This window comes from Podarcis pityusensis (assembly GCF_964106645.2).
Source record: "Podarcis pityusensis genome assembly, chromosome: 3".
Taxonomy (NCBI): Eukaryota; Metazoa; Chordata; class Lepidosauria; order Squamata; family Lacertidae; genus Podarcis; species Podarcis pityusensis.
In genome coordinates, this window is record NC_138026.1 from 47779580 (window position 1) to 47796664 (window position 17085).

The following is a 17085-nucleotide window of genomic DNA, read 5'->3' on the forward strand; positions in this document are numbered from 1 at the left end:
TGGACTCTGAGAAAGGTTTGAAAACTCCTTCTCCTGTTAGCGTAGTTCTGTGGGTCTGGAAGAGTTCCAGAATGGTTGACCGGGTTCCTGAAGCTGAGAAGGCTCTGGTCTTTCCACAGCTGACAGATGAGAACTATAGTTTATGGTCTTTTCGGGTGGAGGCGCTTTTGACCTCTAGAGAAGTATGGACCTATGTAACTGATGACCCTCCTGACCCTGTGACTAATGCTTGGTCGAAAGGAGATGCGAAAGCCAGGGCGATAATTAATTTGGCAGTCAGCGACCAGCAAGTAGTCTATATAAGAAATAAGAAAACTGCCAAAGAAATGTGGGACAGTCTTGCAGCAGTGCATGTTAGAAAAGAGTCAGCGTCTGCATTGACGTTTTTCAAGCAGTTGTACCAGACGAAGTTGCAGCCTGGTGGTGATTTGGCAGCACACTTGAGACGTCTGGAGGCAATACGCGGCGAATTAATTCGAAGGGACATGGAGATACCTGATATTCAGTATGTTTTCATCATCCTTTGTTCCCTTAATGAGGACTTTGATGGTATAGCTAGCCAGATATCTGCCGTTCCACCAGCACAATTAACTGTGGAAGGGGTAACGGCAAGATTAATGGGCGAGTTGGACAGAAGGGAGGCTTGTGCCATAAGCACTCCTATTTCCAGAGACAATGAGGAACGCCATATGCAAACTTGTGGTGATACAACTGCATTTAAAGCTGCAAAGCGTTGTTGGTTCTGCAATAAGCAAGGACATTTTGCAAAGGACTGCAGATCCAAAAGAAAGCAAAGTACTCCCAAGTCTGTTTCTGTTCGTCAGTCACGGTCGTCAGCTCAGCAGCCGGCATCGTACCGTAAAGACAGAAACGAGCCGCGAGCTTTTCACGCTAGCACAAGAGATCATAAAAGAATTAAAGGTGCCAAGTGGAATTCTTTTATTGTGGACTCAGGAGCATCTCAGCACGTTTGCAACGATCGAAGCTTGTTTATTTCTTTCGAAGAGGAAATTGGTAATGTACATTTAGCCAATTCACAAGTCTTGCAGTCGCTTGGCAGGGGTACTGTTAAACTTGACTCTTTAAACATTACTATAGCGAACTGCATTTACTGCCCGTCAGTGGACAATTTATTGTCAGTAAGGTGTTTTGCTCGTCAAGGCATAACTGTGCGTTTCTTAAAGTCAATGTGTGAGTTTTTCGAGGGGAACAAACGTCTATTGTATGCCCGGGAATCTGATGGTTTATATAGACTGTATTTTCGCACCTACTCCCAATCGCCTATAAATTGCAGAGCAGCACAGTCAAGCCAGGGGTTGAGGAATGTAAGGCCACATTCTGGGTGTGTCCATGAGGCGCACAGAATTCTGGGACATCTGAATTTTGCTGATGTAATTAAGACCAAGAATATTGTTAATGGCCTCAACTTAAAACCATGTAAATTCTTTATGCAATGTCTATCCTGTTGCAAGAATAAGATTAAGGTTGCACGCAAGGGTAGGTGCTCAGATAGGAAAATAACTGAGCCATTTGAGCGTGTACATTGTGATTTAGTTGGGCCACTCCCACCCTCCTTAGGAGGTTCTAAGTACTGGCTTACCCTGATAGACCAGTATAGTAGATATTGTTGGACTTATGCAATAGCTGAGAAGTCCCAAGCATTTGAGAAGTACAAAGTTTTTTGCAACTGGGTAAAAACACATTTTAACAAACCTATTAAGAAACTTTTTTCTGACCGGGGCGGGGAATTTGTTTCTGAGGATTTTGAGAAATTCCTGGAAGCGCAGGGGACTACTCATGAGTTATCTTGCCCCCGAAGTCCCTGGCAAAATGGGCTTGTTGAAGTTGTGCAGCGTGACCTGCAGGCAGGGGTTAAAACTTATCTGCACGATGCTAATCTGCCCAAAGACTTTTGGGCTGAAGCGCTCAATGCCTTTTGTTATGTTAGGAATCGCAGTTATCATTCTGGTTTAGATGTCACCCCCTATGAGAAGCTGTTTAAAAAACGCCCTAATCTGAAATACCTACGCATTTGGGGTTCAGATGTAATAATGCATTATCCCGCTAAGCAGAAATTGGGTGAACGTAGTGTCCAGGGAAAATTAATGGGCTACCAGCAGGGGGCGTACAGAATTTACATACCAGCAACTGGCAAATTTCATATTACCAGAAGCATGATACAAACTGTAAATTGGAATGGCGTTGCTGTTTTCCAAGATACTAATGGTATAAATGATACTGAGGAAGAAGAGGAAGAAGCAGCAGCCGGAGGAGGAAATGGTGCTTCTGAATTAATGGAAAAAGACAAAAAGCCTGTTGAATCTGATAATTTGTTTGATGATTTAAAGTCACAGCCACCCGAGGGGAGGTTAGATTCTCTTGAGTTTTCTGACCGTGAGCTTAGCCTACAGGCATCTCCTCAGTCTGACAATGGTGATTTACAACCTGAAACTAGTAGTTCACTTAGTCCCATTAAGTCTGAGGAGTCTGACTCTCCTTCCGGACTAAGACGTTCAGATAGAAAGAGGCAGAAGCCACAACGTTTTGCAGATGAACATTTTAATACTGTGTATGCCAATAAGGCAGTTTTTGAGCCAAAAAGCTACAATGATGTTCAGAATTTACCTAAGCACCAAGCTGTAAATTGGTATAAAGCTATGAACTCTGAAATAGCTTCTTTAAAAGAGCATAACACTTGGTCTCTTGTACCACAAACCCCAGATATGAGACTTATTGATTCAAAATGGGTTTATAGAGTTAAAATGAATGACAAAAATGAAGTTGTAAGGTACAAGGCAAGTGTGCTGGTCCCGGGGGGAAGGTTACTGTTACCGTAGTCAAAGTTCAGTCCTAAGTCACTAGCCTGGAGATAGTCCACAAAGTGCGAGGTGAGGTCCGAAACAGGGAGCCGGGCGGGGACAGGAACACTCGAAGATCAGAAGCAGGTAGCCGGGCGGGGAACAGGAACACTGGAGGAACAGGACTGGATGCTGGCCAAAACAGCTCTTCAATGACGACGTTGCTCCCGCAACCTGGGACCGGGCTGACTGCCCTTTATCTTCTCTAAGGCCAGGGGCGGTCCCGGCCCCCAGGAGCCCCGCCTCTCCTGGCCTTAAGGCGAGCACTCCTCCTGGGAGAAACCAGTTCCCTTCGCCTCTCTGCCCTAAGCCTCTGCAGTTCAGGAGAGGCCGAAGGGTTACTGGGCCCCGGGGAAGGCTCACCTGTAGACACTGAGTCCTCAAGCACCTCTGGGGCCAGAATGGTTTCACCTGGTGCCTGCTCCTGAGGATCTGGCACAGGTGCAGGCTCCTCAGAATCTAGGCCTTGCCCCAGTTCAGCCGGCCCTGGAGGCGGGGACTCCTGTGCCGGCTGGGATTCCTCCGGTTCACTCTCAGAATCGGAATCCCAGGCCATCACAGCAAGATTAATTGCTAGGGGTTTTCAACAAATTCCAGGTGAAGATTATGATTTGTGTTACTCACCAAGTGTAAAATATGAAACAGTTAAACTTTTGTTAAAAGATGCATCAATTTGTGGAAAAGCCCACAACGCAATGTTTCTCTGCTCTTAAGAGAGTGGTAATGTACCTTAAACATACTAAACATTATAGGTTGCAGTTTACAACATGTATTGACAAAGGTTTTGAAATTTTCTGTGATGCATCTCATGCAGTGGAACAAAATAATTGCAGGGGTGTGTCTGGTATGGTGTTTTGTTATAACGGTTGTCCATTTGAATGGAAGTCCCAGACACAAACCATTATTTGTCTCTCCACAACAGAGAGTGAATTATGTGCATGCGTTCAGGCCACTCGTGATGTAGAATGGTATCTGCAAGTATTCGCAGACCTACAGATGCAAGTAACACTACCAGTAAAAGTTTACCTTGATTCCCAGAGTGGACTTGCTATCCTATGTTCAGAGACCAAGACGCAGCGCACTAGAGTCTTAAGATTACGTTTACAGTTTGTAAAGAAACTAATTGCTGATGAAATGGTTGTATTTAAATATGTTCCAGGTGACAATCAAATTGCAGACATTTTTACTAAAGCACTTCCAAAAGGTATACATGAAAAACATGTACAAAGTATGCTTTATGTTTTTGTTCCACAATGATGAACCGCAGGGGAAATGTTGAATGGTTTCTTTAAATGTAAAGGTTCATCACTGTTCCACCCGATGTGTATGTCTTTAAGGGGCCAAAGCAAGGGCCAGAGCAAGATAACGAGACCCAGCTTTACAGCTGTGAAACATAGCAGGTGCTGCCAAGTTGTACTGATTAAGCTGTGTTGGCAATTGGGTGTAGTATATAAGGAGCAGCACCTAGCTCTCCCATTACCCTGGGGGATGGGTTGGTGGTTGGGTCATGTTTGTTTGTTAATGTATTTAGTGTAAAAGGAGTTTTTGTTTTTCTTATTAAAACCTTGTTTAAATTATTTTTGAGTCCCTTTTTAATGCATGGTCTCCCCAGCAAGCTCTCTGCAGCGCTACCATACTGCAAAAAGCCAACATGGACTAGTGGTTCCCAAACCTTTTTAGCCCACCATCCCTTGGTTCCATAAATTCATCCCCAGCGCTCTCTACCCTACTCAGTAAAAAAGCATTGTTCAAAATAGCAATTTGAATGACCCACTAAGGAAGATAATAACACAATAAAATTCAAAACAGCAACAATTAATTCCACATTTGTTTAAAATCCAGTTAAAACTATATAGTTTAATTGATTCAACAATATCAATGAACTTGAGCCACTGATGCCAGCTTCCCAAAGCCTGCCACATCCTTGCTTCTTAGTGCCCCCTAAGGTAATTTCACCAGCCCCAGAGAGCAGTAACACCCACTTTGGGATCCACTGGGCTAGACTGAGCTCTTGGCCAGCCGCTTTGCTATTCAAGCACCCTGTCTGGTACTGCTTCTCCGAAATTAGTGTCTGATTGGCTGAGCCACTGAGTGCCAAACTTGCCCTGAGGTAGAATTTATTTAAATTAAAGTGCAGGTGGCTAGGGCCTAGGGGATGGAGTCAGCTGATGAACTCTGCAGTGCATACTGTGGTCCAGCCTTGTATGCTTCTCTAGCCAGTCAGGAAAGAAGGAAACGAGCACTACTATCAATATTTGTTTTAAAAAGGAAATAAAGAAGAGCTGAACAGCAGCAGGGAGGAATGGAAGTCATCTTGCTTGGGAGCCTATGAAATGTGGCAGCACTTCACTTTCTCTACCATAACTCATACATCAGTCTTTTTGCTTTTAAACAATTTGAATGGGATACCAATCCATGTTCTACATTTAATTCAGTATCTACAAAACAAAGAAACAAAGAAAGAAGCACAAAACACAGAAACCTCTTCCTTGCTAAATTCATTTCCATTTCTGTGCCTAATTTTATTAGCTTTGTTTGAAAACAGGTACAATGTTTAGTTGAATTGTGAATTAGACCTTTGGTTTAATGGAATTTGATTTTAGTTGGTGGTGTTTTATTTCTGTTTCAGAATAAAAATATATGTTGTGCTGAATATTGTTGTTTCTTTTGCTTCTTTTTCATTAAACAGTTGAAAGATGTGATGAGAACTTGTTAATACTCGGTTTTTCTGGAGACTTCTTATGCAATTGTTACAGTTACAGTACTTTCATTTTGCATAATTTCCTTTATTTCTGGCCTTTATCATTCTCCAAAAAGGTGCAATTCTTTGTTCTCCTTAAAATCTCAAATAGTTATTTATTAATTGTGGGCTATTTAGAACAAAAAATTGAGTCAAATCTTTTGGAATCAAGAGGAGTCAAGGACTGTGTGATGACTTCTGGTATGATCACGAGACTAAAATGAACATTAGGTAGTAGCTTTGCTATAGCTCTTCAGACAATTAGTAGGAATGTGAGTATTCTTCAATTCTAATTGGGTATGGAATGTAGTATTAGCCACAAAATTCTGGGAATCTTACTTTGATTTAAAGAATCAGTTTTGTAGTCCTTATGTTTAAGAAGATTTAAAAAGCGAAGTCATGGGAGGGTATGCATGAATAATATTTCTGCTCAATATTTCAGTGTACTTCATTGTTCTTTCCCATGACTAACAAGCCTAATAATAATAATAGATTAAAAGCACAATGGTTTGATTTGCATCATCTATACCAGTTTTAGAACTCATATTTTCTTGCCCGGAATTTAAACAAAAATTTTTTTAGCATACACTGTACATATCCTTGAATATTGGTTTCTATTGGATACCTGGAATTGTTAGAACATACAGCTTAGGAAAGTAGTTAGAAATCAGGTGATGATATAGATTTATGGGATGGTCCTGGAACATTCCTTTTTGTGCCTTTCTGTCAGACAGGTATGCTCTGCTTTTTGTTTTATGGCTTCTCTGGGAAAAGAGTGCTGCCTAGGCTTTAACTTGCATGAAATGCTGCTGCCAGAATCTTAACTTCTACGAAACAGCTTCAACATGTCATGCCAGGTTTCAGGAGATGTATAGGCTCCCACAAAGGTATCAAATTAGCCTTAAAAGCACTTTGAGTTATAAGTCAGAGAACAATTTGGGAACTCTGATGTTTTGACTGAAGTTAAAACCTGAGCACAGCACTAGATGCCTTAGAAACTACGTGATGCTGTTCTACAAGCTATTTCAAGCCTGAGATTTATCACCTTTTTGGTTTTGAAATGCCACTGCAGGAAGCTCATTTACATCCAAACTTAAATTCTTTCTTTAGCATCAACTTACGGTCTATAACAATAGAGAACACTTTTGCATTTTTATGTTTTGTTTTATTGTAAGCTGAGTTTGGGATTCATCTGCATGAAAGGAACTATAGACATTCATTCTGTATTGTGTTGCGTTATGACAAATGCAGCCATCACTAGGCTCCGTGTTGTTAATGAACTTATTTCACAGCTCACTAAGTTTGTCCATGAGGCGGCACAACAAGCCCGTTTTCCGAACAACTGGTTTGGAGTTCATATCTTCTCATCTAGTCTGCAAAGCTGCCTTCTTATAAGAACACAAGATGAGCTCTCCTAGATCAGGACAAGAACTCATCTTGTCCAGCATTCTGTTCTCGGATGCCTATTGGAAGCTCACAGTGGTTGCTTGCTTCTTCTCCGGTGGGCGGTGGTTGAGGACTTCACCTCTGTTCGCCATCCCCCTGGCAGCTAGGGCCCACATGTCTTGCCAGCCATTAGGGAAACTACCCCACCAGCAGAATCAAGGAGTGGGGACCCCCCACCAAAATACCAGCTTCAAATAGGCCAATCAGAGGCCCCGCTAAATGGGCAGTGCCTTGCCAGCCGGCCGGTCTAACAGAAGCTCACAAACAGGACCTGAGTACAACAGCACTCTCCTCATGGGATTTTCCTGAAACTGGTATTCCGAGGCATACTGTCTCCATCAATGGTAGCTTTAATTTGTATAATCTTTCTTTTAAAGCCATCCAAGTTGGTCGCCATCACGACATCTTGTGGGAGTAAATCCCATATGAGTTGTGTCCTTTAGGAAAAAAATAGTTCTTCTCCCACACCCAAACTCAGAAATCCATTAAACACTTCAACATACAGTGGTACCTCGGGTTACATACGCTTCAGGTTACAGACTCTGCTAACCCAGAAATAGTGCTTCAGGTTAAGAACTTTGCTTCAGGATGAGAACAGAAATCGTGCTCCGGCGGCGCGGCAACAGCAGGAGGCCCCATTAGCTAAAGTGGTGCTTCAGGTTAAGAACAATTTCAGCTTAAGTATGGACCTCCGGAATGAATTGAGTACTTAACCCGAGGTACCACTATATATATTTTTTTAATATTAACCCAAGCCTATTATTTATTTATTTATTTATTTATCTATTTCCCACCCTTCACCCTAAGGTCCCAGGGCAGGTTAAAACATTATTAAGAACAGTTTAAAACAACTTATGGATAGAGGCTTCCTGTCATCTGTTGAAGTAAAAGGTTTCTTATAAGTATAGTTCATTCTGTTTACAGTGTATACCCCGGAGTATTCACAAACAATTTGTACATGTGAATATTTGTTTATTAGGGATACACATTGGATTTGGATGACTCCCGAGGTGAACTGAGATGCTCTGGAGCTATTTTGGGCTTGTCAGAGGCACAGCAAGACCTCTGCAAGACAGCTTGAATCTTTAGCAGGCAATCTTTAGACATGTTTCTTTAAAATGCTGCAGACAACTGTCTGCTGAAAGCAGAAATAATGGCTTTAAGATTTCCATAATGCCATAACTTTAGAGTGGACTGATGTGGGGAGAGAGTTGGGAAGAGAGGAGAAGGAACACTTAATGGTGACCAGTCATAAGCTTGTAATCAGGGAGAAAAAAATCATAATTTATCCTGAAAATAAAACCTCTTTAGTTCTTCCTCCCCCAATCAACTTTATTTCCCCCCCAAATGCTTTTTATTGAGATTTAAGAACACCAACACCGACCAACAAAAACATCAAATCTTATTACATATTACATATATCCTACTTTATGCTCCATAGAGCCGCTGACTTCCGTCCTTCCCTTCCGCAAGTTTTCTTATTCCAATCTATAATTCACAGTTTCATTGGTTAGAAATTATTCCGCTCCCCCAATCAACTTTAAAGTTAGCTAACACAAAAGCCCCTCTACTCACTTGTTGTTGTCTTCTTGTTCAGTGGCACCTCTCTCATGTCTTCAGTTTTCCAACCATTGCCCACAAAACACTAAAGGAGGAAGCAATAATTAAAAACTTCCATAGATACTAGTTCATTATTGTGAAGGCCTGTCTAAACAGGACAGTTTTCAGAAGATGCATGAAAGTAGGCAGGGATGATTCCTTGTGGTGTTGTGCACACTCCTAATGTTTATGTACACGTATTGCTTCAGATGTGTAGGGCCCACTGGATCACCATTTTGAGCTTTTCTGGCATGAGGCAATGGGCATATTACACTGCCAGACTGGATGTCGAAAAATGCTTGCCTTATTACATTATAATAACGTGTGTGCAGCAGAAACGGATGCTCTACTATACAGTGGTACCTCGGGTTAAGAACTTAATTCGTTCTGGAGGTCCGTTTTTAACCTGAAACAGTTCTTAACCTGAGGTACCACTTTAGCTAATGGGACCTCCTGCTGCCGCTGTGCCACCACGGTGCGATTTCTGTTCTCATCCTGAGGTAAAGTTCTTAACCCAAGGTACTACTTCCGGGTTAGCAGAGTCTGTAACCTGAAACGTGTGTAACCTGAAGCATCTGTAACCCAAGGTACCACTGTACTAACTTGGGACTTTATATATGCACACTCTTTTATTTGGGAAGTGGTAGGCTGAAATAAATATGGATACTTTGCGTTGTAATTTAGAGGAGAAATTGATTATGTCAACTTTGGGTGATGAAAGTAGTTGAATGAAGCATTGTTCATTTCTGTCCTGAGCATTTTTTTTTATATATAAAAACTGTTCTTTTACACAGTAACAGAGAACGGTATGTGTGTTGTAATTTGCCCCTCACAGAGCTACAGTTGCCAGTGCTCTTAGCAAACTATCGTTCCCAGTGTTCTTTTCCCCCAGGGAGGGGGGGCGTGTTTTAAAGGTGCTCTCAGTATATGGTGTGTCTGCAGCTTTTGTTCAATAAGCCATTGTTGTTGTTGCCTCGAAACAGAGGTGGGAGAATGTGTGTCTTCCTCTTTCTTTGTCTGTTGATTGTCACACACCTTCAGCTGGGCTGTTTTCACAGTGGTGTTTGTGCTCTCATTGCAGACGGACGCAGCTTTGATGTATGATGCCGTTCATGTGGTGTCGGTGGCTGTCCAGCAGTTCCCACAGATGACTGTCAGTTCGTTGCAGTGTAATCGGCACAAACCGTGGCGCTTTGGGACACGCTTCATGAATCTCATTAAAGAGGTACGTCACTAACCAAATGTGACTCGTCTTGCCTCCCCCCGTCTTCCCTCTGTGAAAGTTCAGACCTGAAGGTCCCTTGGCTTTGAAATTCTAGTCAAATACCCCTTTTGCTAACAATATGCACTGAAATGTTTAACGTGGGGAAGAGGTACAATGATCCGAATAATAAACAAATAAAATGAATCATTTTGCTAGGCAACATCCTCTGTTCTGCTGGGTAAATGATCATAACAATTTAAAATATAAGAACTATGCGCTGTATTTTTAGGATGGCCTACACACCTTTCATGCCAAATTTTGTGAAATCCTTTTCACTAGATCAGATATGTCCGTAGTATGCTCTCTGCTTTACCAAAGGATTTGTTATACTTTAGTGACATTCACATTTTATGAACCTATTAGTTTCTTCTCATGTTATACTTAATAAGTCTTTTTTATTTAAATTGTGTAAAAAGAACATATTTGGATAATGTAAAGGTAAATGCTCTTGATTTCTTAGCAAATAACATTGTGGAATTGTCAGTGTCAGGATAGACAACATGGTGCCCTGCAGGTGTTCTTGGACTACAACTCCCATCAGCCATAGCCAGCACGGCCAGAAGGTTAGAGATGATGGGAGTTATAGTCCAACAATCTCTGGGAGACACATATTGGCTGCACCTTGCAAAATAGCAAAGGTGAAGCAAAAATCTGTACCCCCTAAAGAGAAAATTTAAAAAAATTAAATGTCAGCCTTTTATCAACCTAGCAAGATGAATTTTGTGTGTGTGGAAAAGGAAGGCAATTAAGAAATTGTATGTAGAGATTAAGGAAAAGTTTGTTTAATTATCAAAAGAATGCTGGGAATCCAAGAAATATGCTAAAAAAAAACCTCTGGCCACAAGGAAAATCATTTAAACTTAATGAATAATTAATATTTCCATTTTGGCAGACATTAATTTATTCATTCATTCCTTCCCTCTCTCTTACTGCTTACATATGAAATTTATTATTATTTTTCTGTTTTCATAGGCTCACTGGGAAGGCCTCACTGGCAGGATAACCTTCAACAAAACCAATGGCTTAAGGACAGATTTTGACTTAGATGTAATTAGCTTGAAGGAGGAAGGCCTTGAAAAGGTACTTAAGATACTATTTACTTATAACTGATATATCATTTCAAAATACTACTCTTGTCCATTTATACTTAGTGGTAGAATCAATTTGAGCTAAGTTTGAACTACATTGAGTATGACAGAATATTGGACTTAGCTTTAATAAAGAACATCACAAAAATCATTTACTTCTATGGGGTTGTAATGTTCTACTCAGAATAGAGCCATTGAAATGACTAGATATGACTAACTTAGCTTCATTAATTTCAATGGGTCTACTCTGAGTATAACTTAGTTTAATACAACCGCTATGATGCCCAAATGCAAAGTATAGCTTTAACATTTGGTTTATTCTAATAATTGAGTATGCTTTTTTTGTAGGATGTTGTTATTATTGGTCTGCTTGGTTTGTTTGCTTCCTGGCGCTATAATAAAGACTTGGATCCAAAGTATTCTGTTACTTTTTTCACTTACCCAAGGAAACCTTTAATGTGGTTAATGAGAATAGGTCTCCTGGTCACCTGGCGAACCTCTTTTGAAACTGACGAGAGTTACAATAGCAGCATGTGATAAAGTATGAGAAACTTCTGTTCAGAATTTTAGGGTGATATTCAAGATTAGTGATACTCAGAGGAGATCCATGGAACTCAATGGGCATGTAATGTAAATTGGATATCACCCGTAAAGATTTAAAAAAACATCCATTGGGCACACTGAAATCTCTGACGAGTCCCTGTAATAGCTCTTTGTACCTAAGGCAGCATATGCCATAAATCAAACAACAAGCCATACTCGTGTGTGTGTGTGTGTGTGCGCGCGCGCCGTGTGTTTGAACAAAGAACCACTTCAAGCAAGAAGAGATGGGGATTTGATCTTAAAAAACAAAGGCACATGTTTCATTTAGAAATGGTGATGGCCTTTGCCTGGTGTCTTCTCGCCAATAATATGCTATTTGGATGACTGTGTGATTCTTTCACTTTCTACTCATTCCTGGTGGTAGCTATTGGCTTATATTCTCCATGTTGTGTAGAAGAATGATAGAATGTGATCTGTGCTACATATTCACAGATGGTAAGGAGAAGGTGAAAGAGGCCTGCAGGGCAGGGAGTAAGTCCCCCAGACAAGATAGTCTTCATGCTATGTAGCATGAAGCTTGCTTCTATACCAGGCTTCCTCAACCTTGGCCCTCCAGATGTTTTTGGCCTACAACTCCCATGATCCCTAGCTAGCAGGACCAGTGGTCAGGGATGATGGGAATTGTAGTCTCAATATATCTGGAGGGCCGAGGTTGAGGGAACCTGCTGTATACTGTTGTAATCTAGAATTATCTGCTTCCTTGTACTTCTAGTTCCTGCTTTTTCTTTGTGATATATATGCATTTAGTTCACTCTACGTTTGTCCAATACTCTGCCATTGTTTCTGCCATTGTCTTTTCCTAGTCTCACCACCCATGTTCAGGAATGTTTTTCATCTATGAAATGTTGGAGGCTGTTAAGCTTTGAGCTAGTACATGGGTTTGATCGCAGCACATGTTTTGGCTAGAGGGACTTGTTTTCTAGCTTCCAGTTGAGCACATATTATCAAACCTATTCAGTTTTTTTTTAAAGCAGCTTTAGAATAAAAACATTTGTGCCGGGCAAATTAACTGCAGCAGATTTGGTGCCAAGGTTAATCTTACACTTAAACTTTCATTCATGGAGAAATAGCTTTTAGTGGAACATTATTATGCTGCCTTACTGGTTAACAATAGCGGTGAATTAGGATCCATGGCATAGTATGCTGGAGCTCCCCTCACACCTCTCCTGGAACATCAAGAGATAATGTGCTCAGTAGCACATCTGCCAAGCACATGTATGTGCTCTTCTGAAAATACTTCTTAAACCATTTTAAAAAGTCAAATAACACATACTAATGGATACCAGTTAATTAAAATAAGTGATTTCTGTTTTTTTAAAAATCCTCAGACCTTATGGGCCTAAGCAAATAAAATTCAGCACACCCAGTTATAAAGCAAAGGAAACATATTTTAATTATACTACTTTGAAACCATTAGTATTTCATTTATTTATTACCAACAGTAGCCCTCTCCTAGCATTCTGTAACAGTGTATAATAAACAGCAGGGATGAGTATGCTAGCTCTGCTCATTTGTTCACCCTGCTGAAGTTAAGTGAAAAGTTAAACATTTCCATTTTCAATTACAAATTAAAAAGAGAATAACTAGTTATAAATGAAGTTGATTTGTGAAAATTTATAAATCTTGCTGAATTTTCATTTTCAATTGCAATGGGCAAGTTTGCCATAAACCCACAAAGGTACTGTACTCTTGTTTACTGAGACCTTGCCCTGCTTTGCTTAAAAACAGTTAAATTTGTCATACAGTTTTCAGAATAATGATTTGCCAAACCTGTGTTAGATCAAGAACCATAGCACTACTTTCAAAATGTCCAGAATTCGGAAATAATTTTTATCACAAAATCCCAATGGCATAAATCCCTTGATAGGCTTATAACTGTTTACATTAAGGATATCTTATTTACTCTTACTTAATCTTCTGGGGCCTGTACATTTTTTATCAGCATATATGACTGCCACTCTTACTGGGATCAGTGTCTTTCTTTCTTTGTGCTTGTTCCCTTTCCTGTAGCCCATAGCTGTCAAGTGTCCCTTATTTGAAGGGACAGTCCCTTATTCCAGCTCCATGTCCCGCTGCTGTCCCTTATTGATGGATGTCCCTTAAATGTCCCTTAAATGATGTCCCTTAAATGATGTCCCTTAAATTTCAAAGGAAGCAGCTCCTCTCCCTCCCTCCCTGCCGGCCAGGGAGGTGGGATGCTCCAACTGTGTTGCTTGCCTGTGTTGCTCACCCAATAAGAAGTCTCAGAACGACTGGGGGATGGAGCTTGCATGCCTTGTGTGTGGCTAGTTAATGCAAGCTGAGGGGGGTTTTTGAATGCTGGACGCCATTTTGTTGCACGTGCTGCTGCAAACTTTGCAGTGCAAAGCCATGCCAGGGAGCCATTTTAAATTGAGGCTGCATAGGCCTTGTAGTGCATGTGATTCAGATTCTATTCAGTTGAACCTCTGGTTACAAAGTTGGTTGAACAGTGTTCTCAAAGCTACCCAGCATGAGTTTGACCAGACTGCAGGAGGACAGGAAGACTGGAGTGCCTGGAACAGGTGAGGCTGCAGGTCCCTTATTTTGGCTGCTGGTCCCTTATTTTCAAGGTTGCTGGTCCCTTATTTTCAAATCTGTAAGTTGATAGCTATGCTGTAGCCAGCTTGGCTGCCCTGTCAATGCCAATGTGAACTAAGAAACTCTGGGAACTGCAGTTCTTAAGTGACACTGTTTCATAGGAAGACATGCTGCTCTCTGTCCCTCAAACAAGAAGTCCTAAAGCACCCCTCTCCAATCTGGTGCTGGCCAGGTGTTGTTGGATAGCAACTTTGATCAGCTCCAGCTAGCATTGCTAATGGGCAAGGGTAATGGGAATTTGATTCCCAACATCTGGAGCACTCCAGGTTAGCAAAGGCTGTCCTAGAGCATCAACAAACAATTATTGTTGCTCTGTGCAGAGTTCTAGAGGTGAGCTGTATTAGAAAACCCTGCGGAAGCCAGCTTTCAAAAATTAAAGACTGACAGTTGAAAACTTTCACTAGTTAAAATACTAAAAGCTAGCAATTTCTTTTAACTTGTTATCTAGTTAATTCCTGGTGCGGATCAGATGTGGCAGCCAGGAATCTATCTATGCTTGGAACAATCCATCGTTGTAACATGACAGAGAGGTATAGGAGTTCCTACTTGAAAAAAAAACTTCCTTGAATTTGGGAAATGGCCATGATGGTTCCACTGACCTCTGAAAATGTTAACCGTGCTTGTAGAATGCAACATGTATTTGCTATATAACAATGGAAATTTCATAGTATTGGAAGAGAAAAGGACGGATCCATTTAAAGCAGAGGAAAGCAGGTGCATTGTAAATATATGTTCAGTGAGCTATCAGTCCGCAGATGTATACTTTTCTTGGAGGATAGATGTTTGGGTGGAAAATTAAGCACTCGGTACTCTGAACACCATTTTTTACTTTGTGAGACACATTTTGAAGCACAGTGAATAATATTTTAAGCAAGCTGCTTTTTCACAAATGGTAGCAGATATTGGACCAGAGGTGAATTATAAGTGTTAGCAGATTTCACTTTTATCTTATATTGTTCTGTCCTAGTGGCCTGAAAAGAACTCATATAAGTGCACATGCTGTTTTATAGATTGGAACTTGGGATCCTGCAAGTGGACTTAACATGACCGAGAACCAGAAAGGAAAACCAGCAAACATTACTGATTCCTTATCTAATCGTTCCCTAACTGTAACCACCATCTTGGTAAGTAATCATATGTGCAATTGTTTTCTAGAAATTCAGCTGAACGTTAAAACTGTGAAGAAAAGTCATATTACTTACAAAGCAATGACCAGTATGCAAATGTCTTTTACATTTATTTGGCAATTACTGTATAATGAATGATCTGAAATGTTAATTTAGTTATGGGATTTTTATGATAATGGCAATTCATTTTAAGTGCTATGATCTCAGCTGACTAATCATTTAGCGTTCTTATGGTTCCTTAACATTTTAAAGTTTAGGCAAAAGCTACCATTGTCGGTTTGGAGAAAGTAATATATACATTGTGTGTGTGTGTGTGTGTGTGAGAGAGAGAGAGAGAGAGAGAGAGAGAGAGAGAGAAAATGCATGGTTTAGATTGAACTTAAAATCAATTCATCACCAGGATATTCTTTCCAAAAGCAATAGTGAGACTTTTCAGCATCATCCTACATAACCTGTATGATTAATTTCCCCCCCATATGTGCTCTTTTCCATTGTGGGGAAAATGCCCATTACTCCTGTCAGGGAACTGACATCGGAGCCTGAGGTGGAGGGAAGGCTCTCAAATGATGCTAGAGAAGGGCCAAGCAGGGAGAGAGGCAGTTCAGCAGAGGGGGAAGCAAATCAACGTTACACCAGGGATAAAGGGGGGCAGATGGGGGAATCGGCGAGAGGGCTCCAGGACTCTTCACTGGACACCAGCGGGGAGAGCACGGGTCCTCCACTACCCATGCCCTCCCTGCGCAGAAGACTTCCACGCAGGGAGAGTAGGAGGAGACTGGGCGTCAAACAACTTTTATGTTGGAAGAGGTTTAAGAAACGCCCACTGACGGATTCTGCTAGCGACTGAGGCAGCCACGAATTGAAGGGCTGTGCAGACAGAAAGGTTTAACAAGGCAACATAGCCAGGAGAGGCGGCAACTTACGCACGAGCAAGCCCATACTCATTATAACTCCCTTAAAAAACAGAAGAATGCTGAACTCCCCCCATTTTAGCTCTCATTTTAATCAAATAATAATAATAATAATAATAATAATAATAATAATAAACAGTAAGCTTGTATCAGTAAAGCTTCTTAGTCCTGATACTTTTAATTGCCCTCAGGGCAGGGATAAAGTAATGCAATATGTCTATTTGAGAACAGAAGGTTTAATTATCAGCATGAAATATCTTAAGACATGTCTCTTGCATCTCAATACTTTGCTGGATTAGCTTTTCCAGCACAATCCTTAAAAAAAGAAATACTACAGTAGGAGCATAAGACAGAGTCCAGCCCACTTTGGCAGATAAATAGGGAACCACAAAAGGCTCTTCAGCATCATAAATCATGAAGCGTCTGAGGAAGTGAGCTCTGTGCAAAGTTCTTTGCATTTTGTTGTTGTTTGCTAAAGAGTTTTGGCAGGGTGGAGGCTCATATGATGACAATGAAGGGAAAACTGTGTGCACGAGATGGCATTCTTCTGGCTCTGAATCATGGCTTTCAATTGTTGCTAAACTACTAATAGCTTCACTTCTATCATCTTTGCTGAGCAGCGTAAAATGGAACACCCCTTCATTTTTCATTCTACAGTGCTTTCTAATTTAGAAAAGCACTGGCAGAGGAGCTCAGTTCTGTATTCTGACCGCCCAGAATAAAGCTCTCTAGGATAACTGGGTTGGGGGGTGGGTAACCTCAAATCAAATGTGTTTCAGCTAATACTCACCGCTTTTCTAGTTAGATCCTTTTCAGACACCACAGGACCC

At 40.9% G+C, this 17085-nt stretch overlaps 1 protein-coding gene across 4 annotated transcripts in view; it reads left to right on the forward strand.

The window, feature by feature from the left end:
* The window catches only part of GRIK2 (glutamate ionotropic receptor kainate type subunit 2), a 441474-nt gene that overhangs the window by 243410 nt on the left and 180979 nt on the right, over window positions 1-17085 (forward strand). For all 4 annotated transcript variants that reach the window (XM_080999936.1, XM_080999933.1, XM_080999935.1 and 1 more), the window contains exons 8-10: window positions 9725-9868; window positions 10880-10987; window positions 15228-15341. In XM_080999936.1, the coding sequence (XP_080856062.1) occupies window positions 9725-9868; window positions 10880-10987; window positions 15228-15341 (366 nt within the window). The remainder of the gene's footprint in view (window positions 1-9724; window positions 9869-10879; window positions 10988-15227; window positions 15342-17085) is intronic.